Below are 27004 nucleotides of genomic sequence, written 5' to 3'. Positions count from 1 at the left end.
GCTTGAGGATACTGTGGAGATTCCAGGAGTTGTTAGTTTTTAGAAAACCTCTAAACAGATTAGAGTTTGATTAGACAACTCCACGATTTTAAAAATAAGCACTCTCAGCTCTAATTATGTAATGGATAGATGGATAGCTCCATGCATGTGAACATGTAGGACAAGTCACATCTCTCAGTCTTATCTTTGGCTATAGATAACCCCATTAGTCCATATTCATCCTGCTGCCTATTTGAAACTGCTTCAGGAAGTTTTTGTTTGTTTGTTTTAGTTTACTTGTTTGTTTGCTTCTTTTGCAGAGGAAATTTCCTCTACCCTTCGCCTCACCAATTTCCTAGGAAACCAGCATGACACCTTGAAGCTCACACACAGTTCAAATGTCACATTCTTATCTCCTTGCTTTCTCCAAAAAGAATTCAGTTCGCTACTTCTATTTTGGTTTTATACTTAACTTTGGAAATGCATTTTCTGTTCTTTAATTTTAATGAGCGTTACTTTTATTATTTTAATTGGTACATTTTTGTTTTCCTTCCAACAGTGTGAGTGTTTCAAGGGTAGATTAAATGCTCTGTGGATCACAGATGCCTTAATTGCAGCATCTAGCAGGAGCTCAGGCCTACAAATGCCAAAGAAGGGAGAGAAGAAGGGGTTAAAACTAGGTATGGCAAGAGAGAAAAGTAGGAAAAAAGGAAAGAAGACATACTACAGAAAAACGGGAGATAATATCTAAATAGGAACATATCTTTTGGGATACTATTAAAGGAATTCTTGCATTTAAATAACTAAAACATAAGAGCTTCACCAAATCATGCAATTGATGGATTGAGATGTTGCAGCCTCTGATGACCAAGAAGTGACAGATGACCAAAGCCAGGCTTTGAAATGCCTCTCTAACTTGTAGGAGCTATGATGGAACTAATAGGGAAGGGAAATGAGCTTTTCCCTGGTGCTGCTGATTCATTGCCAACTGAGCCATCACATGGAAAAAACTTGCCTGCGAATGACACCAGTTCAGAAGCACACATAGTTGAGTGATGGCAAAGCCTCCATACATGTATTATCCATACTTTCCTTCATTGGTCCACTGGAGTTTCTAGTTACATCACTGCTTTTCCTTTGCTCATCAGTTTGAGCAGCACTTTTATGATTTGCAATTCTAAGGGTGATTACAAATAGAGTACCTTAAAACAAGAGCAGAATTGCCTGCACTGGCAAGTTTTTCCAAGAATGTAGATCTTTGAAATGACTTCCACAGCCTATGGACCTTTCTTTTGTTTTATCCCATACTGAGTGATATGACAGTCCCTTAAAAGGTGTGGGTTGGGTGTTTTCCCCCTAACTTTGCTGCTCCTCATCAGCATCATTTCTGAGATTCTTGATTTTGCAGAGCATTGATTCCTAAATTGGAAATCTAACTACTTGCATGACTGTTTTAAAAGAATGCTACATTTAAATTATTTTATAAAATGTATGTGTATACAGACTTATACACCATTATAATATAATATGATATTAATATCATATTATATTATAATATAATGTTGTGACCATATTATATAATGTCATTACATGATATTGTAATGACATTATAATGGTGAAAAAGTGTCAGTAACCTAAGCAACCAACAGAAGGGGATTAAATAAGTAGTATTCAGCATCTAACCGATAAATTTCTGCATAGCCATTACATCATACTTTTGAGGGATATTGAATAACATAGTAAATGATTTTGATACATTACCTGAAAGAGCAAGCTATGAAACTGTATCTGATGATATTTTATGACTTCTCAATTTGCTTAAGTAAAACAAAAGACTGGAAACATGCCAAAACGTCAATAGTCGACCATTTCTAATTGGTGCATAGTTATCCCACAGTATCAATAGGGATTGATTCTAGGACTATCTGGAAATACCAAAGTCCATGGTGCTCAAGGTCCTCATATAAAATGGTATGGTATTTGTAAAGAACCTATATGTATCCTTCTGCATACTTTAAATCATCTCTAGATTACTTATAATACCTAAAAATTGTAAATCTATGTAATTTGTTGCTGTAAGTTATTGCTCAGGGGATAACAAGAAAAAAAGTATGTGTGTGTGTGTTCAATACTGGTGTTTAATTTGTCTTTTCAGTGTTTCAGCCCTCCGTGGTTAAATCTGTGGATGTAGAATCAGTGGATATGGAGAGCTGAATATAATTTACAATTTATTTCCTATATTTTTGTAATTGTCCATAATGTGACTATTTACTAGTTTGACAAATCATAAAATTGTAGTATAAAGTCACAGGTTGACACAGTCTTTGGATTTATGCGACCTCCCACCCCCTGCCCTTTTATCAAGGAGAAATTTTATCTCTAATCCTACCTGAATGTTGTTGTTAGGTGACCCTCCATAGCATGCAAATTAATCAGGAGAAAGACATGTGTCAGATATCTTAAGGAGGACTATACCCAAAGGACTTAAAAATTGAATACTACAGGGACACAGCCACATCAATGTTTATAGCAGGACAATTCACAATAGCTAAACTGTGGAGCCAACCTAGATGTTCTTCAGTGGATAAAAATGGATAAAAAAATGTGGTATGTATACACAATGGAATTTTACTCAGCAATAAAAGAGAATAAAATCATGGCATTTGCAGGTTGGCATTGGAGAAGGATGGTGTTGAAGAAGGATGGTGTTGGAGAAGATAGTGCTAAGTGAAGTTAGCCAATCCCCCCCCCCCAAAAAAAAAAAACAAATGCTAAATGTTTTCCCTGATATAAGGAGGCTGACTCATAGTGGGGTAGAGAGAGGGAACATGGGACGAATAGATGAATTTTAGATAGGGAAGATGGGAGGGAGGGAAAGGGAGGAGACAGGGGATTAGCAATGATGGTGGAATGTGATGGACATCATTATCCAAAGTACATATATGAAGACATGAATTGGGTGTCAACCTACTTTATATACAAACAGAGATATGAAAAATTGTGGTATATATGTGTAATAAGAATTGTAATGCAAAAAATAAACAAAGTACATGTATAAAGACATGAATTGGCATGAACATACTTTATATACAAAGATATGAAAAATTGTGCTCTATATGTGTAATAAGAATTGTAATGCATTCCACTGTTGTGTATTTTAAAAAAATAAAATCAATTAAAAAAAAAGAAGGGATGTCTGGAGTTACCTGTCAGCAAACTGTCATAGAACCTAAAGATTAGAAGCAAACAGTCATGGGTTTCTATTGAGACTACCACTGGCAGGCTGATTTATAACTTTGTAATTGCTTTTTACATTGTCATAGGAAAGCAGAAGATAAAAGTAAGAGGAAGAACAAGGTAAGAACTTAAAGCCAATCAAGAATGCTAGAAAATTAGATTTTTCTTCTCACTAGCAAGAAGCCAAAGCTACACCTGGGTATGTCCATGTCATGGCCACATCTAGGAGCCATCAAATGCAGACAAGAAGCCATTTCTAAGAATTTCTGATTACCAGTTTTACCTAGGCTTAATAGTTCCCTGGCATTGCACACATGTGGGAAGGGCTTCTGAATCTAAGTTTAAACATTTAGGGAGGGTCCTACTAAAGCATACAGGGACACAGAAAGGTATATTAAAATGGTATTAAGACCCAGGAAAGCTTATTGGGTTTGGTACTGAAATGGACCTAAGTTGTTTCAATACCTTTAAACATTGCTCTAAAAGCTTGCAATTATTTGACTATGGTTTGTCCCCCAGAGGTTCATGTGCTGGAAACCTGGTCAGCACTCTAGTGATTCTGAGGTGGTAGAACCTTTAATAGGTGATGTCTAGGGGAAAGTAATTAGGTCATGGGGCTCCATTCTTATATACTGATTAATGCTGGTTTCCTAGGACGCTGACCCCTCTCTGGTCTCTTGCTTCCTGTCTTGGTGTGATCCTTTCTGCCCTTGGCTAATTTCCTTTCTGCTTCTCCACCATGTTGTGACATAGCCAGGAGGACCATCACCAGAATGCTGGCATTATGATGTTTGAATCTACCAGCTCTTATATTTCTGAGCTAAATAAGCTTCTTTGTTTTAAAAAGTGACTCATCCACAGGTATCATGGTATAGCAACATAATGCAGACTAAAACAAAGCTGAATTGGTGCTTCTCACTCCTGGCTATACATTTGAATCACTGCCAGGGCTTTAACAGAACATGCATGTTTAGTTTCCATCATTGGCTTAGAAAGCTGGAATTCCCTCAGTTGTATTTTAGATGTCTGGATTTTTAAAAGCTCTGTTTCTGGCCTGGTTATATCCCTCTTGTCTGCTTGCAGATCTCACACCTACACTTACAGTTCTCTCTTTGTGTCATCCCTCTGCCCTTTCCACTGAACCACCCCCATCATGAGCATGCCAACATGTCTAATATCTGTTGTCTAAAGAGCTCATCTTGTACCCTGTCTCTGTCAGGTTTGGCTCTCCACATACACCCCACTTCAGAGGAAAACCTCTCAGGAGAACCATTCATACCTGCTGTCTTCACATCTTTTCCTTCCTACACCTCTAATGAAAACTACAATTATGAAGATCACGAATTTTTATTAAGACCCAAAGCTAACAATGAAATCTGTGCTTCATCTCCCTTATTCTCTTAAGGTTGTCCTTGAAACCCTTTCTTTTTAGGCTTTCCTGACAGCTTTCTCTTTTCCTCCTCTCTCACCAGCTACTCTTTCCCAGGCTCATTTTCGGACTCTTTTTTAGTTCTGTGAGACTTCTATTAATGGTGTACCCCAGGCTTTCCCCTCTACCCTCTTCTTGTCCATAGCTACACTTACTTCTTGTATGACCTTATTTGGTCCCACAACATGGAATGTCATCTATATGCTGATGACTCTCAAATCCATATCTTTAGCCCTGACCTCCACCTTGTATATCCACCAGGCTATCAAGTACCATCACTTAAATGTTTAATAGGCATCTCATGGACAAAATAAACTCATGATTATATATGCACTCCCCTAAGTCACCTGTCCTTCAAGACTTGACTCTCTCAGGAGTTTGACACAACTTCATTCTTAGTTGCAAAGGCCCCAAACTAGAAGTCACTTTTGATTTTTCACTTTCCCTCATATTCTACATTCAATCTATTAGTAATTCCTATAGGTTTTCCTTCTAAAATACATTCTTATTTGACCATTTATTGCCAACTTAATATGGTGGAGCCATACAATCGCAGATTAGATTCTTATTCTCTCACATACTATGTCACCTTGGGGAGATAGCCAATCTTTCTGGGGCTCAATTCCTTCATTCGTAAAATGAGGATGATAAAATGAGGATGATAGTAACCATAACTACCGCACTTCACAGGGTTGTTATTAAGATTGAAATAATACATATAATGAAAATACAGTCATTAGAAAAGTGCTTGGGACATAGCAAGCCCTATATAACAATTTGTAAACATGGTCATTATTATTCTCCACTAGTCTTCTTGTCCAATGATATTATGAACATATTATTAGTATTATTTTTCATGGATCCTAGGCACCCACTCTGACCCAGAGAAATAAAAACTTCCATTTGGAATCTTAAAAAATGAATTCCCTCCTGCCTGGTCTCTAACTCTACCCCTGTCCCACAATTGCCCTACAAAACAGCATGGACATTTAAAAAAACAAAACAAAACAAACAAACAAACAACAAGCCACAGCATGTAACTTCCTGGGTCAACATCTCTAATGGCTTCTCTTTGAACTCATAATTATTTCCAGTTGCTTTTATGTGGCCATGGCCTATGGTTTCTTACAGGGTCTGGCCCTCATCTACCCCTCTAAACTCACATCTTTCCCATGTTCTGATCCTGAATCTGACATCGCAGGACACAGTTCTTATTTCTGCTCCTCTAACTTGCCAGGCTTGCTAACATCTTGGAGTCGGGATTCCACACCAGCCGCTGCATCTTTCTAGAATGGTGGTGTTCCAGGTCTTCATATAGCTCTGGGCCTGATCTCAAAAGGCTTCTTAGGTAGGCACATGCCGCTCTCACTCCCATCTTGTACTCTTTCTGCCACTATATCACCTATTTTTTTTCATTTAGAAGCATTTATCTCTTTATCAATTCATGATTTTTTAAAAATTATGTGCTTCCTGTCTAACCCAGTGCCTAGAACAGTGTTTGGTCCACAGATGGTATTCTGTGTACCCACAGAAGGTATATATCTACTGACTATGAGTTTTGTATCTAATTGTGAAGTGCACCGAGGTTCAATTATTTTGAATTACCTAAACTTAAAAAGGAATTGCTGATTAAAAAAATGCTTATGCTTAGCACTTTAATTGTCATCCTTTCATTGAAAGGTATACTTGAGAATAAAAAGCTATTATTTACCTTAATATATTTATTATCATATTTATTGCCAAAAATACCCCCAAATCATTCCTATAAGAGGGTGAGTTCTTCTGACCTTGATGCTATTGCACTTACTGAGAAGCTCAGAAATCTCAGGTGACCTCAGGCTGTTCTCCCCCGAGCTGGCATTTGGAAATCAGAGATGCTACAGGAGTTGTAAAAGGAGTTGCAAAAGGAAGGTCCAGCTTGATTTTGGGTCAGCTCTAAAGTCGGTGTCTGAGTCGGGAGGAATGGCTATTGGGGCTTTCGGGAGGAAGCTCTGGAGACAAGCAAATCATATATTGCCAGGAACATTCCAGGAGCAAATGTAGGCCCTGAGGTGAATGCCCAGGAGGAATGCCCGGGGAAGTCTCCAAATTCAGCCTGTGGATCCTGGAGGGCATGTCTGGAAAGATCTCTCATCAATGTAATAGAGTGAAGTGTGAGAGAGGAGCGGTCCTTTTCAGAAGAGAACTGTGACATAGCAGTGCTGTTGAAAATGGGAGCCTTTTCCTAAGCCAAGTAAGCAGTCCCTGTAATGGTAGCCACGAAAACCTGAACTTTCATGAAACATGTCTGGGCTTGGAGAAGGTAAAGGGAAGGAGTGAGTGGACTCTGGATCACCAACATGGCTGTACGGCATATTAAAAAAATTCAACAAATGGTTTCTCTACCAGACCTCAGGAACCTAAACAAAAATCAGAAGCAGTGTCTGAACTAAGAGGTAAAATAGTCCACTCTTCCTCCCCAGGACTAATAAATATGGCCAAAAGTGAGACACTAAGCAGAGAAATAAAGTGTGTGTGTGTGTGTGTGTGTGTGTGTGTGTGTTATTTTGGCTGCAGGACCTAGAGTTCTCTTTAGGAAGGTAAACACCTGATTTGCTAGAATACCTTGATGAGCCTGGGCATGGCATGGAATAGACTCATGAGGTGAAGTGCCTAGATCTAGAAATCTGCATAGCAGACAAGGGGGGAAGTTGGCTGTGGAACAGGGAAGCCCGTGGGAAAGCTCTAGCCAAGTCCTACGTCCTGGGGCTGGGAATTGAAAAGAAAGGGGCTGCTGAGGAAGGTGCTGTAGCCAAAGGACTGACTAGAAGTGGAGCTACCTAAAGATGTGCTGCTGTAGCCCCATCTCCTCTCTGGGGTTGGGTTTTGGAAAATTCCAGCAAAGGCTGTATTGTTCCACAGGATGTTGGTGCTGACACAGAAGATGAGAGATTATGATCAGAAGTGAATAGGAAATGATGACAAGAGGGAGAGATCCTGAGGTGGAGGTAAGAGGTACCTGGAAAATATTTACTTAATTCTCAAAGTCAGGAGATTTTCAAATACAATTTACAATTTAAGTGTTTCAAAAATTGTTTTTAATATTTTGATATTACTGTCATATTAATCAAGAGCACGATATTAGATGTAGACTCTGTAACTCCTTTTCCACACCTTCTTGGGACCTGTTTGGGGAGCAGGAATAAAAGAAGACTGCTTTCCATCACCCTGAAAATCATTCTTTGCTGCTTCCTACAATACCAGCAGCTCAGAGATGAAGATATATGCATGTTTTTTTTTTCAAAGATATACCGGTACAAAATATCCCTTGTTTCTCTAAAATCTCGCTGTACAATATCAAATCTTGCCAAAGCGATTTTGATGCACTACAGTTAATTTCCCTGCAATCTTTCAGAGGAGCATTTTGTGGAAGTGCAGGAATCCACATGGGGGTCTGTGACCAGCTCTAATCACAGTCTGTCAAAATGAGTTCTCTATTTTCTCACAACAAATTTTAACCTATGCAGAGGATCCTACACACTGAGCATATGTAGCAAATTCTTTAAAAATCTAATTAAGTAGCATATGAAATTCATATGAAAATTGGATCACATACAATAAAAAGATTTTATGTAATAAAAATGATAGAATTGTCAAGTATAATGTAGGGAGAAACAGGGGCAAAAACAGAGTTAACTTAATATTAAACAAAGAATTTTAGGAAACAAGTAATGATAGTTGGATTAAAGAAAATTAATTTAGGAAATAAAATAGTTTGTAAACTAAAATCATGGGTCCAAATGGCACTTAAATATATCATGTATTACATCCAACTAATGGTGGATGAAAGAGTTGTTGCTGAAAGTGTAAAGCTCTCTGAGGAAGGAAAAAATATGGCTTCTTTTTCACTCTGAACCTCATGGAACATTTGCTGCCAAAGACATTTTTTAAATACCTCTTAGCTTGATTAGACCAAATGTCCTTCACAAAGTTGTCTTTGACAATAAGATGAACTGAGAACAATGTTCACTGTAATCATAAATAAAAACTAAACAATCTAAGTACATGTCATATCAACTCACTCCTGTTGTTCAATCTAGTTAATTCAGACTGAAGAGAGTTGTAAGTTTTCTCACAACTCTCAAACAGAAACTTCAGTTCCCCTCAAGAAGACCTGCCTATCTTTAACACTATTTTAAAAATGACAAAAGCATGAGACCCCCTTGGGAGACAGGTGATTCCTGGTCCTTCATACCTGGGAACTCTTGGAGTTTCCCTCAGTTGGATTCCCTTTTGCTCTGTGTCTAATATCAGTTGCTCACCTATCTGTTTCACTCATACTGGGGTGCAATAGCTGATTTTTTTTTTCATTCATAGTTTTTGTATTGATCACTGAATTCAGAGAAATAGGGGAAAATGACTTAGGAAGAGGTAGCAGCCTTGAGTTAGATGGACAGGAGAGACCAAGCTAAGAAAATCATTGTATAAATAACTTATTTAATCCTTGTTACTTTTCTGTAAATTGAGTTGCTATTATTATCCTCATTTCTGCAATTGAGGAAACACAGAGAGAATATGTGAATTTGAAGGTTTTAAAAGCAAAAAAGTATAGAACAAGTATTCAAAAAAAAAACCCTGAGCATCTTGTTCCAAAGTCCATTATCTTTTTTTTTTAAGAGAGAGAGAGAATTTTTTAATATTTATTTATTTATTTATTAGTTTTTGGTGGACACAACATCTTTATTTTATTTTTATGTGGTACTAAGGATCGAACCCAGCGTCCCACGCATGCCAGGGGAGTGCGCTACTGCTTGAGCCACATCCCTAGCCCCAAAAGTCTGTTATCTTAACCATTGTGCTGAACATGTGCTAAGAATAAAAACGACACGCTCCCTAGTGACCATGTGGTGGGTTAGAGGCCAGGTCACAGAAACCAAGTATAGAAAACAAGACCTTTCTTCCATTTCTGTTTATTCATATCATGGAAGTTTGCAGGATTCTGTAGAGCTTATAGTAGGACTGATTTTAGATGATGATGGGTAAAAACCCCTTATAAATATATGGAAAAGAGGGAAGTAAACTCTTAAGAAAGAAGGCAGCTTTATTGAATTTTTTAGAACATATAATCTCAATCAAGAACTTGCAGCTGGAGTGTTCTTTGATACTGCTTTGAAAATTCAGGAATTAACACTTGATATGATGTCAAATGCCACTAAGCAATAACCCTGTGTTTTTCAAACAGTACTTTGGTGGACTATAGTGCTCCAAAAATCTCCTTAAAGACCCTTTATCCTGGCTTCAACTCTACTTTTTATATGCTGCACAAACAAATTGAACTTTTATGCATGGTCTTATTTGAAAAAAATGCTTTTACTTTTTAAAAATTTATATATGATCTTTATATATACATTGTATATATATAATACATGTACAAATGTATGCATATATATTCATATACATATATTTACACACACAACCTTTTTAAAATCTTCTTTACACACTCTAAAGTATTTTGCTTGTTCATTCACTCATTCATTCATTTCATCCGGTATAAGGAAAACGATGTGAAGCTTCACCCAGCCTCCTGTATCAAAGAGCTTGTAATTTTAGGAATTGATCCAGTTTGAGATCTGAAACGATTTTAAAGTGAATTATTGTCCTACATCCTCTTTCTAAGGCAATAAAGTCACAGCCACTGTGTCAAGACCCTTTCAATGCTGCAAATCTTAATTTTTTGTTCATCATTGACAAAAGAATCTCAGTGGTAGACACTCAGTTATATCAGTCTGGGAGAATTGAGAAAGGAAGATTTATACTCAGTTAAAATCAGTGCCAATAAAAGCAGAACACTGTTATTCTTCTTTAAACATGTAGGAATGGTTCCATTTCTTACCTCTAAAGCTTTCAATCTTTCCAACAGCAATTTCGTCTTTTCTTTGCCCTCATCTGTACTGCTGTTTTCACTCCTTGAATCCTCATCTACCACCATGTGAAGATCATCCAAAGCTTCCTTGTGTTTTCTCTCTTCCTCCGGTGGCTTTTCCTGCAACAAGAAAGAATGATTGTTTTCAATAATCTCCACTTGGAAAATAAGGAGTGGAAAATAAAGCTGAAAAGTTTGGAATCTCTATTGCTTTTGCATTCTTTCTGGGGTCGGGGTAGAGAAGATGTGGCTAAACAAACTCTTGAGTGGTGCTTATAAACACAGTGGATGTTTTTACTAACTCAGGCAGGACAAAACCATTGGGTCATCACCTCTGGAGGCAAAAGTCTCTGCCCAGTTGGAGAAGTGACAGAGCCAGTAAAGCCCGAGGTGGTATCATGCAGTTAATCCATTTTTATCTGCACAATGGAATTCAGCTGTTCTTTAAACCAGGAGAAATACATCAACCTTGATGCCTCGAGATGTGAAAAGTTTAGCTTCTTAAAAATAGGATATTTAAAGTCTCTGGACATGCAGCCATCTAATTAAAGGAAAAGCAAACTATCATAAAATATTTAAACCGTGAGTTCAGGATTCTAAGCTAAAACCCATTAGTCCCTTCAGCTTACTAATGTCATAGCTTTGAAGGACCCCTTAGCCCCTTCTCTAACACTTTGGGAATTATAGTGTAGCCTTGGGGAAGACATAAAATGTTGTTATCTGGTCTTGCTTCCCTGTGGGGAACTCCTCACCCAACCTTGTCTCTGGCAGCTTTTTTTCAAAGTTGAGAAGTGTTAATTTGAGACTCCTGTGTGGCTCTGGTTTTTGAGGAAAAAAGAAATGTCAAGAGAATATCACAGGAACAAAATCTGATCCACTCTGTGATACATCAAGGCCCTTGTTCCACACAATCAAGTGAAATCATTTCATCACATTATTTGCTTCTAAACTCACTCTGCAGAAATCTTTGCTACGATATAGCTGGTTGCCAACCATCTGGGGTGCAGTAGATTACCAATGGTGAGAGACTTCTTTATATTTAGTACTAAGCTAAGATCATTTGTAATACATAAGTAAAAAATATATGATTCTTACCAGTAAGATCTGCAGACTATCTACTCAGAAAGAAACAGCTACTGGTGGGGATGTGGGTAAGAAATGGCTGTTCAAACTATGTTCACCAAGGTGCTTTGAAGGTTCGACAAATATTTTCAATTATTTTTGAAGATATATTATGAAGTTTGTAAAAAAAAAGTCTGAACATACATGTACATGTGCATATGTACATATGTATAAATGTGTGTGTGCATGTGGATATATACATGTGTATACACACATACACATATGAAACAGTGCAGATCACAAAGCCAGTAAGTTGATCCATGTGTATGTGTTTTGGGTAGGTTTTATAATATAAATTCTCCTGTCATATCTGCATATAAGTATATACACAGTTAAGGAGGCAAAAGTCTTTTATAAAGTCTGGCCTGTGTCTCTGACCACATACATACAACATGCAAATGTGCTACAAGTGTACTACTAGTCAGAATTTCATTTCCATGATAAAGAAGACGAAGCTTGTGCATATTATTAACAACTCAACTTTGAAAAAAAGAGGTTATTTTACTTCTAAGATTGGGAGTCACTTATCTGCTCACTAACGTGGGACTATAAATAAAACTTTAAAAAAATACTTTTGTCTACTCAGTGTGAACTATGTTTTTTTAATTATTCTCTCAGCAAACTCAACTCGTATTTTATATGCACACGCCCATGATACCCTGTAATAACTAGGACTCTGAACCTAATTAAAACAAAGAAAAACACTGGTTTGGTAAAAGGAAACCCAATAGACTTTGGAATCTCACAGCCCAGATTTCGAATCTACTATTTAGCAGCTTGGCAAATGATCTTGGGTAAACTACTTAATTTCAATAAGAATTTATTTCCTTGTCTCCTAAATAAGACTAATGTCAGTGTACATATACATATATAGTCAATTCTCATTATTACTGTAGTTAAATTCCACGAAGTGCCACGAACACTGAATTAGCAAATATTGCTCCCAGGGGAAACATAGCGTTTGGTTCCTACGGGCCTCTGGTCAAAACATTTCTACCAGCCAAGCAACACATAACCTCACTGCCTGTGTATTCTGGTTTCAAGACAGCTTGTTTGATATTGTTGTCTCCTTATCATCGAAACAGCCAACAGGACAATGACTTACACCTGAATACCTTATACCTGTTTCCAATTCACAGCCTTCTTGTGCTTAGGAGCACGTGGCAGCATTCACCACTATGCTTGGGGGCATTTTTTGGGGAGGTGGGGGGTAACCAGGGATTGAATTTGGGGGCACTTGACTACTGAGCCACATCCCCAGCCCTATTTTGTATTTTATTTAGAGACAGGGTCTCACTGAGTTGCTTAGCACCTCGCTCTTGCTGAAGCTGGCTTTGAACTCCAGATCCTCCTGCCTCTGCCTTCCTAGCCATTGGATTATAGGCATGTGCCACCATGCCTGAAAGCTTAGGGGCAATTTTAAACAGCAACATCACCAACAAAAAGCTTATAATGCAAACAAAATGGTGCTAAGTAGGCTGCAAACAGCACACTTTCTTATTGTATGAGAACTGAAGCAAGAAGGCAGAGGGTAGCATGTTCCACTCCAGCAGGGAAGCGCCTGTCTACATGTCTGTGAACAACCATGAAAGCTCCACAAATATTAATTTTGGGGTTGCAAATAAATTTTAGTGAATAGATAAATTTGCTACCATAGGACCTACACAAAATGAGGATCTACTACATGTAACAAACACACATTTAATGTAACTAGGCACAACTTACATATTCTATGAAACTTGAAGATAGAATTCAAGTTAGTATAAATCCTATAAGAGTATTCAGAATCCCCAAAATACAAGGGTCACTGTACATCATTTTAAGAAGGGATGATCAATGAGGGCTGTGAGATGTGGTTTCATGGAAATGAAATGTGAGTTATACTTTAACAGAGATAAAATCTGAGTAGTTAGGCATAAGGTCGGAGTTTGGCCAATGAGAAAACTGAAAAGGTAACACCCGGTCAGGAGTGTTTTCCTCATTGATTCAGGAGGCAACCATTTTGATTATAGTGGAGCAAATATTTTGAAAGAGTAGATGAATAATAGAATTAAATTAGAGAGTAAAAGAGGGTGAGGATTCCTGGAAATGAGAAAGGAGATTTAGATATCATTCACTAATTTATTTATTAATCTAACAAAAATTTATGGAGCACTGATTATTGGTCATTTGGTGATCTAGGTGTGAGAGATATGAAAGACAAAACAAAGTCCCTCCATTCCAGGAAAGTATACTCTAATGTTCGGAAACATGACAAACTCCAAACCATATATAAGTAACATAACTGTGACTAGTGATAAATGCTATGAAAAAAATAAAAACAGAATACTGTCTTGGGCAGTGGGATGGTTATGGACAATGCTAGGTATGGTGACATCAGATTAAGACTCTCTGAGCATGAGGCCTTTGGAGCTGAGTGAGAACCACAGGAAGAGAGGGAAGTAGTGGTGCAGTGGCCAGAGAGAGAAGCATTCCCACCGTAGGAGCAGCAAAGCAAGTGCCCCAAGGAGGGCTAGGCTGACCTTGCTGGCAAGGGGAGGGTCTGTGTTTGGCAGCAGAATGATTACAAGAGGAGGATGCACAGTAATTAAGATTGGAAAGACTGCTGGACCAAGGAGGATCTTACAAAGCACAGAAAGGAGTTTGGATTTTATTCTCAGTGCAGAAAAGAAGAACTGGAGACTAAGCAGGGGAGAGGTAGGCTCTGATTTACACTTTAGAAATACCATCCTAACAGCTGCAATGGAGAACGACTGTGGAGGGACCCCTTGGGAGGCCTTTATGTAGGAAGGAATAAAATCTAGGAATATTTGAAAGGTTTTGGTTCTGGATTAATTGAAAACAGTTCACATGGTAGATCTGAATCTGCCACGGATGATCAATGTGCGGCTTTTACATTTCTGGACCGCGCTGGGCAAATCATTTGAACTTTTTAGGTCTCAGTTTCCCCCATTGTAAAGTGGCCAGTGTGGACTAAATCTCCCTTTATTGTTAAGATTCTAAGCATTCACCCACTCAAGACAATTTTCAAAAAGGAAATGTTATCAGTACGCTCAATGGTAACAGAAATGACAAGAGAACAAAAAGAGGACCTCTATGTTTTGAAATAAGAAGGTGGTTAGGGGGCCTTCAGAGCTGTTTGACTGAAGGGTGACAATGGTATCCAAATTGTCCATGATTAAGCAAAAAGTGAAAAGGGAGAAGAAAATTGGGGCAATTTTCTCAGAGGCTTCTTTGAAAGTTTGGCAGGAAAGAGAAGATAATATAAAGAACTATAGCTGAAGGGTATTTTAGAGGCAAACAGGAACCTTCTATAAGAGAGAGAAATGGAGCCATGTGAAGAAATAAACAGAATGGTGAGCATCAGAGATGGCAGCAAAGGCGGGATCATAGGATGAGATCTCCAAAGCCATGACAGCAGACAAGGAAGGAAAACCGGCAGAAGAATCAAGGTTTTAAAAATGCAGTTCCTGCCAAATATCCCATACAACTCAACGTCTCCATTAGCATTTCTAAATTATTAGGTAGCATCCCGCATGTGTCTAGAGAAAATAAGGACTTACCTGCAAGTAGTTTATTTGAGAAATTCAGTAAATGCTAGTAGAGAAGTAAAGAAGAGATTCACTAAAGATGAGAGAGCATGTTACTAAGTGACTGAAGCCAAAACTCATAGGAAACTAAAGAAGGTGTAAACCACAGATCTCAGAATTATCCCATCCCAGGCAGGAGGAAGGTGGGTGAATTGTACACCATCCCCTTGAAATCCAGTGATTGAGGCCAGCTCTTAGGATGCTTACTTCCAGCATTTCTAGGCTGCTGTAGGCAGAAAGGTTTGTATATCTCTACCACAATCATGCCTTCTGACAAATACTGGCAGCTGGAAGACAAGGGAGCAATCAGAATGGTTGCAGGAATGGCATAGGAACTGTGCATGAGATTAAGGACAGAGAGGAGGCTTCAGGCCTGCTCTGGTATGTCACCACCCAGGGCAGAAAGCTATATTCTATCCATGTGCTACTTCAGACCTCAAAGTCTATTTCCTCTTCGGAAGTCCTTTCTCTACTTGTCTCCTTAATTATTTACCAATGAGAGGATTAGAGTGTAATGTGAGAATGAGCAAGAGTGTCAAAATGAAAACTATAGGTTGGAAGTAGAAGAAGAAAAGTGAAAAACAAGTATCAGGAAAAAGGTAAGAGAGAAAGATCTGAGAGAATCATGGCTATGCCCGAGCGGCAGACCACAACCTGCCAGTTTCAGGTAGCTGTTCAATTAATTTTCCATTCATAAAGCATGACAAGATTTGTAAAAATCAAGAGTCTTGTTTTATCTAAGTGTAAACTGTCTATGCCAATCAGAGACAATATCAGGATTTTAAATTTCTTTGCCAATTTAATACCTGAGAGATACCTGGTGTGTGTGTGTGTGTGTGTGAGAGAGAGAGAGAGAGAGAGAGAGAGAGAGAGAGAGAGAGAGAGAAGAGAGCACACAACACAGAAGTGAGAAACATATAGTTCTAAATAAAATACATTCTCTTATGAACCTTCAAGAGAGGAACCAGAAAAATAAGGCAAGTCCATTTCTGAGGATGCCAAACTGTGAAGAGAATAAGTTGATTCCAGAGGTGACCTGTTTTCATTTTTATGGAGTTTAATCAGCAGTGAATTCTACAAAAGTGAGGCTGCCACACAGACAACTTTCACTCCCCACATATTTCATTTGTGGTGGAAACCATAAGCTTGTTTGCCTCAACAAATTCCAGCCAGTACTCAGGAAGCTAAAGATTTAGGAGCTCAGTTAGCACTGAAGGATTTAAATCAAATTTTGCCTTGTCGGTACATAAAGCAATCCTTAGGGCTATAAGTTTCTCTAAGTGGTCACCAAGGTAATGATTCACCTTTGGGGGAGTGCTTGTCTTTTGTTCCCAAGCATTCAGCATCATCAGGCCTATGTAAAATACTATCAATCAACACAAAGCTCTGGGTTGTTTCAGTTCCCCTCAGATGACAGTCCAGGGAGCTCCGTTGGTTCAAGAAGCAGGCAGCAGCAGAGCCCTTCACTGACAGCCAGCTGCTGTCTCTTCCATAAGTCAGGGGGCTTTAAAAAATCATGAGGAAAGTGATCATAACACTGTTCCCTAAGATGTGTAAATGTGTCTTACTCACCTTGAGCTCACAAGCTTCCGCTGACCCAACACAGAGTAGGGCTCAATAAATCTTTCATGAGGTCTCCGTACTTCAATTAATTTATCCATCCAATACATATTTGCTGAGCAGATTCTATGTTCTAGGCCCTGGAGAAGATGCTAGGGACACAGGGTGTAAAAGCTCCCATGACCCCTGTTCTCATGGAACTTATGGTCTTGTGGAAGGTGATAGTTATTGAGAAAAATGTCACAAGCACATGTAAAATAACACTACATTATGTGCCATGAGAAGTTTCTAGGGGCTTAAAGAAGCAGTTATAGAAGGATATAGAAAGGAGGTCAGGAAAGGTTTTCTAAAGGCACAGGGGGAGTTGATCAAATCAGGTAATAACCTTGAGATGGAAAGGGGGAGGTCAAGCACTGGAAAAGGGGTAATACAACTGAGGCAACTAAGGAAGTCAGAAAGGTCAGTGTAGTGGGGGAGGAAGATGAGGCTTGATGGGCAGGTGGGGCCAGGCCACGTGCCAAGGAGTTTTAAGTAAATGGGAAGTTATTGATCAGGAAGTCACTATTTTTAAGTGTGGTGGAGGAGGTAGTGGTGGGGTTGGAATGGTCAGATTTGTGTTTAAAACAGCTCCCTGGTACAGCAGGAAAGATGGACTTGAGGAAAGTTAACATCGATGTGGGGAAAACTGGGTGCTACTGTAAGAGTCTAAGCAGGAGTCATCTGAACTATGATTAAAATGAGTGTCTCACAAGGTGAAATGCCATAGTTTGTAAGTCATCCTGTAATTCTGATTCTTTAGTATGCAGGTCCTCTAACAATGACAAAAACATTTCCTCGGCTCGCTGTTTCTCAGAGTGGGCTGACAATCACTGGCATAAGACTCAGTGGAGGCAGGGGAAGGAGAAGAAAATTGCAGTTTGTTGAAATGCACATTCCTTGGCACACTAGGGTCCAAATGAGTCACAATATCTGGGAGTGAGGCCAGGAGTTTTTAATTTTAGAGAACACCCCAGGTAATGCTCATCCATACTGAAGTTTAAGAGCCTTTGCACAAAGATGCCCCAGAAGAGAACATAAATCACTTTCACTTAGATAAGCTTTTGAAGTTACACATTTGATTTAATTTCTATTATTAATTTGCAAAATGAACAGATAATTAATCATACAAACCAATGCCCACTGGAGAGTAAAAAGAGGGGTAGCTATTAATAATACACTGGGACAGAAGGTGTAATCCAAACAGACATATTTACCCATAGCTTGCTACCTGCTAAATTCTACATTAGTTTTAGATGTCATATGTTGGCCGGTGTAATAGAAAAACTACTCTTTGTTAGTGTGATGAGACAACCCCGGGGAAATTTCTATTTGAGTTCTGAGACTCTGTTATGCTATGATTGTTCCATTTCATGGAAGCAGATGACATTAATAGACTGTAACTGCTTTCAGTGACTTCTAGAGCAAGTAATGCTGATTCTGAGAGGGAGGTTCTACATTACCAACGCGAGAGGTGTTATGATTTAGATATGAGTTGTCCACCAAAATCTCTCATGTAGAACAATGCAAGAACTTCCACAGGTGAAAGGATTAGATTGTGAGACTTGTAACTGAATCTCTGTATTAATTCACTAATATGAATTAATTGCATCCAATTAATGGTAATTGCAGGCAGATAGATTGTGGCTGGAGAAGGTAGGTCACTGGGGGTGTCCCTTTGATTTATATTTCGACACTGGTGAGCAAAGCTCTCTATCTCTGCTTCCTTATTGCCTGTTCTGAGCTACTTTCCTCCACCACACACTTCTGCCATGATGTTTTGCCTCACTTTGTGCACAGAGCAATGAAATTGGACATGTATGGACTGAGACCTCTAAAACCACGAGCTCCGAATAAATTTTTTCTCCTCTAATTGTTCTTGTTAGGTCTTTTGGTCATAGTGACAAAGAAGCTAACTAAATCAGGAAGGAAATATATGTCTACTACTCCCTTGTTTGAAAAGCCTTCCGAATTTATAAAAGATGTTTTCTTGCTCTCTTATGTGTTTTCATTTAATAAGGAGAAATATGCCCATCAGTGTACCAAACGAGGCAGAAAAGTACCAAACTGGTTGCCATAGTGGGCTTATAGTTTGTCTCTCAGGAAAAGTAAAGAGAGAAATCTGAACACCCTCACCCTCACTACCCTTTATTAGGTCTATGTGAGCCCAAGAATGTGGGGATAATTGAAGAAACCCAAATTAAGGCAGAGAGAAAAGCGGTGGATCACATTCAGACCAGTATTGGTTTTCATTTGACAGAACAGAGAAATAGTAAATATTAGAAGTCCACCAAATGCCAACTCAATTTCATCTGAAAGTGTGTTCTCCTCCAGGGTTGGGATACATCCACATTTTTAGTAAATCTTAGATCAAGTAGAAACAAGAAGTCTGCATTCCTTATTAGCTCTGCCACTAGCTAACAATAAGTTAGTTATCACATAACTTTTCTAGTCTTCAAACTCTCCACCTATAAAATGCAGGAACACAGGATAACTCAAAGGTCTTCTCTGATTTAAACCTCTCTGATTTCAGTTATCTATAAAAACTCATCTTGGGAGAACAGATACTTACAAAGCTGCTGAAGATTGGGTATTTTAAATATATAATATCATTTTGTTAGATATGCCTAGAAGATTCTCTGCATGATAAAATTTTGTACTTTTTTTGTTCCAGAAGTGAACTTCTCTCTCTCTCTTTAAAGAAACATTTTTTTTCCTGTGTAATTTTCTTGGACCCTAAGATAAAAATCACTTAGCCCAACCTTTGCAGTTAGCATACCCCATTTTCTGCCTGTATAAATGAACAGTCTGGGGAGAAACATTCAGTGAGAGCTCAGTGGAAGATAAAACTAATGCTCTCAAGAAATCATCCTCAACATGAGCCCTCTGTGGGACAATTTGCTTATGAGAGGAATGATTCCAAGTATGCCTTAGTAGCAAGGCCTTTAGAAAAATAAAGCAAATTCAACTCAGCTTTTTATTTTTTATTATTTCTTTAAATGTAGATGGTGGACACAAAACCTATGCATGTTTGCTAACAGCAATAATAGTTATCCTCTGTTCTAACCCATTCATTATTTTTCTGATAGTGACCATCCTTATCTCTTAGCACTGTGGCAGAATAACACCAAAATACCCTCAAGTACTTGTAATTTTTTAACTTGAAATTGGAAAAACAAAATTATGGGGATCTGAAAAACCATCTACTATTATGTATAATTGTAATGCACCGATAAAATATGGAAAAATAAATATAAAATTAAAACAAATAACATTGAAAAAAGAACATCCAACTTTAGGATTAGTCAGTTGTAGAAATCAGAACTGTATTTTTTTCATTTTGAATACCCAACCATGTGTTAAATCCACTTAATACTTCATAGTAAAAAATATTAAAAGATGTAATTTAGGACCAATCACATAAGACAGAGATTGGGGTGGTGTTAGCATGAAATGTTCTTTCTGGAACACAAAAGATAATAAATAGCATCTAATATTTGTATAACATGTCAGAGTTAAGCCAAGTGAACTCAAATGTACAATTTTATATACTCTCAACTACAAGGTGTAGGGCAAATATTCTGGATCTCCTTTATACACAAGGAAATAGGTTTGATAGGATATTAAGGTACCTGTTTAATAATAAGTGTCAGAGCCAGAATTTAATTACAGTTCTGATTTCAAATGTCATGCTCTTTCCACAGACTCAGTGACCTCTCTTGGACTTTCCTATGCATGTGCAGAACTATCCTCAATGGTAATTCCATATGAGATTCTACAATCTTTATCTAGCTATGAACCATGGTTCTGCCAGGCAGCATCTCTCCTAGGTTCCCAGGCTTTTTCCTCTATAGAGTTGGTGATTTTATCAGAAATACCATGTCTGGACTCCACTGATGACTATCAGTAGACCAACATTGGTTTTCATTTGACAGAACAGAGAAATAGTAAATATTAGAAGTCCACCAAATGCCAACTCAATTTCAACTGAAAGTGTGTTCTCCTCCAGGGTTGGGAATACATCCACATTTTTAGTAAATCTTAGATCAAGTAGAAACAAGAAGTCTGCTTTCCTTATTAGCTCTGCCACTAACCATCTGTGTGATTTTAAAAAACCACTACCATTTCCATAGTAAATGATAAACCAATTAGTTCAAAACAAACACACCATAGTGCAAGGTAAATGGAGATGTAGAGAGGCCAGCCGAAGGCTGACAGCTACTCCAGTGTGCCCTGGTGCCTTCAGCTTCTGTGATTTACTCACTCATTTGTTTTCTGGTGGTGGGGAGGGTGCACAGAATATATTGTCAACTTAGATAGCACTTCAGCAAATACCATAACAACATTCCCATTCCTAGGGATCACTAGCAGCTTTTGTTCAGCACTAGCATACTAAATTTTAAACAGGGGAAAAATAGCATCAGATAAATCACAGGATTTTAAAAGAACATCCCAATTTGTTCACAGTTTAACATTACTTCTGTCAGGCAAAACATAAAACTCTTCTTTTTCATCCCTGGATTTGACTTACAAAGTGAACTAAGCACACAGTAAAATCTCCAAGATTAAATGTGTATGATGGATAAGAGAACAAAGTGTTTTCTTTATGTCTCTGATATGAACCCACAACCACTGGCATATCAATTCACATCTACTCCACATTACTCTTCACTCAAAACACTCCTCAATATTGCCAACCGTCTTCCATATTGAACAGATCCATACAGTTACACTAATAAATTTTCAGATGATGCTTTTATTGCCTGCTCCATCTATCAGTAACATTTATTCCCTTAAAAAAAAAGGTTCAATTCTAAAGGTATTTTACATAAACGGAAACTCTGCTGGGAAATAGAATGATATGGAAAAGTCAGCCATCATTTTCATTAAAGGTATGCTCCAGGTGTCTGAATTCTATGATTAGCAAAAGAAATTAGGAACTTGGAATTCATAGAGAGCTGTCTGAGTATAAGTAAGAATGCCATGCATATGAGGAATTGCAAATAGATGGCTTAATGGCTACACATAAATGCTTGGGGGTCAGTAAAAAAAAAAAAAAAAAACAAAGCAAAACAAAATAAGAACTCATAATTCAATGTCAAATTTTGCAATTCAAATTCAGTCATTCCCCGACCCAATTATTGTCACAGGGTAGGGAAACCAGAGCTTCCAGATGGAACTGGAGCTGGGGGAGCAATGGCCATCCCAGAATGAACTGCCAATACAGTCATTGACTTGTTAATGGTAGGTGGGCTGGCTAAGTGACTGCCGTCTTTTCTACACACCAAGGGAAGCCATATGTCTGAGAATCCTGGGCAGAATTTAATTTAAAATAAATTTAAACATTAAAATGTTCTATCCATTTGGTTCCAAATAGATGAGCCTGGAGGACATTATATTAAATAAAACAAGCCAGCCACAGAAGGATAAATACCGCATAATCTCACTTATATGTGGAATCTAAAAAAGATGAAATCATAGGATCAGAGTCAGATGGTAGAATGGTAGTTCTTTGGGCTGGTAGGGAGCAAAGTATGGGTGTTTGGAAGACACCGGTCAACAAATACATTTCAGTGAAATAGTTAGAATGAGTTCAAGAGATCTTTTGTACAACATGGTGACTGTAATTAATACAATTGTATTATATACTTGAAGATGGCTCAGATGTAATTTTAAGTATTTTCACCACAGGAAAAAACAAAAATAAACATGTGAAGACATACATGTTAATTAGCTCAATTTAGCGATTATGCAATGTATACATATACCAAAATGTCATGTTGTATACTATAAATATTAAAAAATTATCAATTAAATATCTTAAAAAGTAGATAAGATTCTATCTCACTGCCCCCATGAATACACATTGTCAGATAACTAACGTGTCCAAATTTTTGTTTCAGAAAACATGGTCAATACAATATCTTTTGTGCATGTGCAGCAATTGCTGGCAAAGAAATAATTATATATCTTCTGAGTTTGTTAAAATTAACTTACTGGGAGGTCACTTCCTCTACTAAGAATTATTTAAGAACTTGAATACAATAGTAAAGATCCTAATAATACAGACAGATGGTCCTTAACTTAGAATTAATGAGTGATTTTTTTTGACTTCTCAATGGAACAAAATTAGTAAGCATTTAATAGAAAATATATTTCAAATTTTAATATTTTCTTGAGCTAGTGATATGTGGTAGGACTCTGTCTTGTGACTTTGAGCAACAGGATGGTGACAGAGAAAACAGCTGATAGGCTACAGTATACTGTGTCATTAGTATTTTGGGGATACAGCTATTCAATGAATTACATGATATGGTTATGTAATTTATTACAAAACACGCTTCATGTTAATTGTTCTTGCCCAACTGTAGGTGGGATCTGAGCACTTTCAAGGCAGGCAAAGCTAATTTGTAATGTCTAGTAAGGTAGGTGTATTAAATACAATTTAATCTTAAACTATTTTCTTTTTCTTTCTTTCTTTATTTAGTAGTCATAGGTAGACACAATGTTTTTATTTTACTTTATGTGGTGCTGAAGTTCGAACCCAGTGTCTCATGCATGCTAGGCGAACGCTTTACCTCTGAGCCACAATCCCAGCCCTTAAACTATTTTCAATCCACAATTTGTTTATAGGGACATAAACTCATCATAAACATCATAAATTAAGGAATATCATTAATAACAAATAGTTGATAAGGAGAAAAAAAAATAGTCAAATACTAAAAAACCAGTAAACAGATACTACAGGCAATTCACCAGTCACAATTATAATCTAAGAATTTCAAGAGCAGGATTAATGTTTTTGATATTACACCCTTATCATCACACTTTGCACAACACAGAGGCATTCAATAAAACTCCAATGTTGATTAATATGCTGATACTGATTGAGCCATCATGCCACCTGTCTTTACCTCTGATAACACTGTAAGTGTAATACTCAACCACTTAAATATTCATAAATATTTTCACCAGACCTTTTTGGTAAACAAGTAGTTGACCAACATAGACATAAAGCAAAAGACCAATTGAACATTTACACAAAAGATAAAAACAGCATTAAATTGATTTCCTCTCTGAGCCTGAGATTTTGCATGCTTATCCTTTAACTGATATCCTCTACCACAGTCATCTCACAAAGCAGTGTTACAACTTCTAGGCCATGAAGTTATGTATCCTAAGATACCCTGGAAATTTCAGGAGACTCAGAGGCCCACTCCCAATAAAGGTACTCTATTCCTCCCACCTTCCTCCTTCCAGGGGTTACTGAAAAGAACAGCTCTAATGAGGTATATCAGTTGTATTTTTTGAAAGTCAGAGATGAATTATCTAGTTAATTATCTTGGGACTTATGTCAGAAAGGAAAGAAGCCTTGCCCATTTGCTCCTAAATGGGACTTACCAGCAAGAATATTACATTTCTTCTAGTACAATTTACATAACACCTGCTCTCTAGTCAGGCAAAACTCTGGGGAGAGAGTAGGACTTGCTGTTAGAGGAATTTTACTGAAAAAAATTTTGCTAGTGATATTGTCCTGGTGTGCTTTTTGACGTTAAAACTATTATTTTTATCCTTAACCCCTGGAAATTGCAGGAAACTATCGTGTGAAGCACTTCTTTGTCATAGAGTGGGATGCACATCCTGACAAGCCACTCACAGTCCCAGTGGGAGTAGAGATACAAAGAGCTGCTGGGTGAAGACAGCCATAAACCTGCCAGATGATTCATCCTAGTAAGAGAGCGAAGGAAATTTAGACAAATTAGCAGGAAATAAGTATGGTCCTAAAAAAAATTACAGAAGTCAGAATATGTACATGAAAAATTAATATGAAAGTGCATCTAAAACTTGGGTAACTGATTTCTTCTTCATGCAAAATCTCTGTGCATTTAAATAATAAAGAATGGAGCAAGTTGTGGTTCCCAGGATAAATGGTTCTCCCAGAAGATTTCTTCCAACTTACTTTATTATGGTTTCAATATTAGGTATCCCCCCAAAGGTTCATGTAGGAGACAATGTAAGAAAAGTTTAGAAGTGAAATGATTGGGTTATGAAGGCCTTAACCTAATAAGTGTGTTAATCCCTTGTAGAAATTAATGAGTTGTGACTGTGGGCAGGAAGGGTGAGGCTCGAAGAGGTGCAGCTCTGGGGGAGTACCTTTGGAGAATATATTTTATGAGATGAGCTTAGACTCTCTACCTCCTAATGCGATGTCCTGAGGTCCTTTTCTTTGCCAGACTCTTCTGCCATGATGTTCTGCCTCACCTGAAGTCCAGAGGAATGGAGCCACTGTCTATGAATTGAGACCTCTGAGACCATAAGCTCCAAAATAAGCTGTTCTTCCTCTAAAATTCCTATTTTGAGGTCTTTTGGTTACAGCAATGAAAAAGTTGACTAAAACAGTCTTCTAGATTTCACTAATGGTCATTTGAGTGCTATGCAACTAGTTATGCCTTCTGTTGCAACAGGGAGTAGGCTGGTATAAAATTATAATGTGCTAGATCCCAGATCCAGGTCTACCATTCATGGGAAGTGTGACTCTGGTAAAGCAATTTAGTAATCTGGGGCATCATTTCTTCACAGGTGAAATGTATTGATTAGAGACTGGAGATAACTTTCCAGTCAACATCAATTAACTTGACATCAATTCACCTGTCTTACATTCTACTCCCTCTGAGCACCTAAGACTTGCTGATCATCCTGTTCACTCCTTCAACTGTTTCCTTAGAAAACCACAGACAAATGCTGGCCACCTTGTGCACATCAAGGTGACAATAAATAGTTGGTAAACATGACTTGTGGTCTTGGCTACCACAGGAAACATGAGATTATTCAAGCCCTTCGAAATCACCCTGCTCTCCAAGATAAAAGGATGATTACCTGCCAACAATAACCCTGAACCATTCTGGCTCTAACTTCTGCTATACAGGAAAAATGCTGTTCAGTTTGCGTAGTCTCTCTTTCCCTCCATCAAACTCAGAAGGCTTTGTGTGCCAAAGACTAGTCCAGACATGGATAGAGGAATCAAAAGCAATTATAGCTCAGGCTGCTCTGGAAACTAAGCTCTATGTAGAAGGCTTTGAACTTGTTGGCATGAGAGGAGTTGGCTGTGGGCATCAGTGCTGGGACCTGGCTGCCCATGGTTTCTGCCAAGCTTACATTGCATTTTCACAGCCTCTCAGAATGTCAAGGAAAAAGTCTTAGTTTGGTAAGACTTGGTAATCATTTGAATTCTGAAAAAGAAAATAGGTCTCAAGCCCAGTTAACCCTAAGGCAAATTTAGAATCCTCCTCCCATCCTCCTTTTTTAAAAAAAACAAGTCCACAATTTCTTCCTACTATTGCAAATAAAATGACTTTCCATTTCTAGTAGGACCTCCTAACAGTAGGGTTTTTCTCCAACACTTCTGCTTTCTCATGTCTCCCCACTGGGTCTCGCCTAATCTGTCTGGGATGTCTGAACTAGGCCCAACCCATGCTCCAGTCATTTTCTTGAGTGTTTCCTGAACTATTTGTCCCATGTTCACCACATTCTTAGCAATCGTTGTACATAGCTGAGAGTGAAATCACAGAGCTCTGAGAGGTTAATTAACTCCTCCAAACATCAGAGGCTCAGCAGGATGTGAACCCAGGCTGTTGGCCTTTGAAGGCTTTAAGCTTACCCACAATTCTCTTCTTCTGCTCATCAGAATATCCATATTATCCATAATAATCCTCTTCTGTCTCTTCCTAAAGTACCCATAGCACTCTGCTATCTCTCAGAGTACCCATAATCCTTTGCCATCTCTCATCAGTGTATCCACAACACCAAAGAACCTTCCCTTATATCTGAAATCCATTGTCTTTCAACTACCAACTTTTCAACTACCTTCTCTAGTGAAATATAAATAAGACCCAGTCATGGAAAAATGTAGCATAGTGAGCAAAAAAAAAAAAAAAAAATACACTGCTGAATTGAATGCCCTGATGTGCACTGGTTCTCATCCTAGGCTTTCTATTAGAACTGGCCAGTGAAGTTTCTAAAAATTCTCCCACCTAGTTCACACCCTGTACCAATTAAATCAGAATACCTGCGGTGTGACCAGGATATCAGCAATATTTAAAACTCCCCATATGAATCCCATATTTGAGCTCTACTGATATAAAACATAAT

General features: G+C 38.0%; 1 protein-coding gene across 1 annotated transcript in view; it reads right to left on the bottom strand.

Annotated features, from left to right (window-relative positions):
• NCKAP5 (NCK associated protein 5) overlaps positions 1 to 27004 on the bottom strand; it is an 858948-nt gene that overhangs the window by 273025 nt on the left and 558919 nt on the right. Inside the window, exon 7 of the mRNA XM_081262221.1 lies at positions 10518 to 10667. Coding sequence (XP_081118347.1) covers positions 10518 to 10667 — 150 coding nt within the window. The remainder of the gene's footprint in view (positions 1 to 10517; positions 10668 to 27004) is intronic.

Source organism: Spermophilus citellus (genome assembly GCF_964194105.1).
Source record: "Spermophilus citellus genome assembly, chromosome: 11".
In the NCBI taxonomy this organism is placed as follows: domain Eukaryota; kingdom Metazoa; phylum Chordata; class Mammalia; order Rodentia; family Sciuridae; genus Spermophilus; species Spermophilus citellus.
Note: the sequence above shows the minus strand (reverse complement) of the source record. Positions and strands in the feature narration are given on the sequence as shown.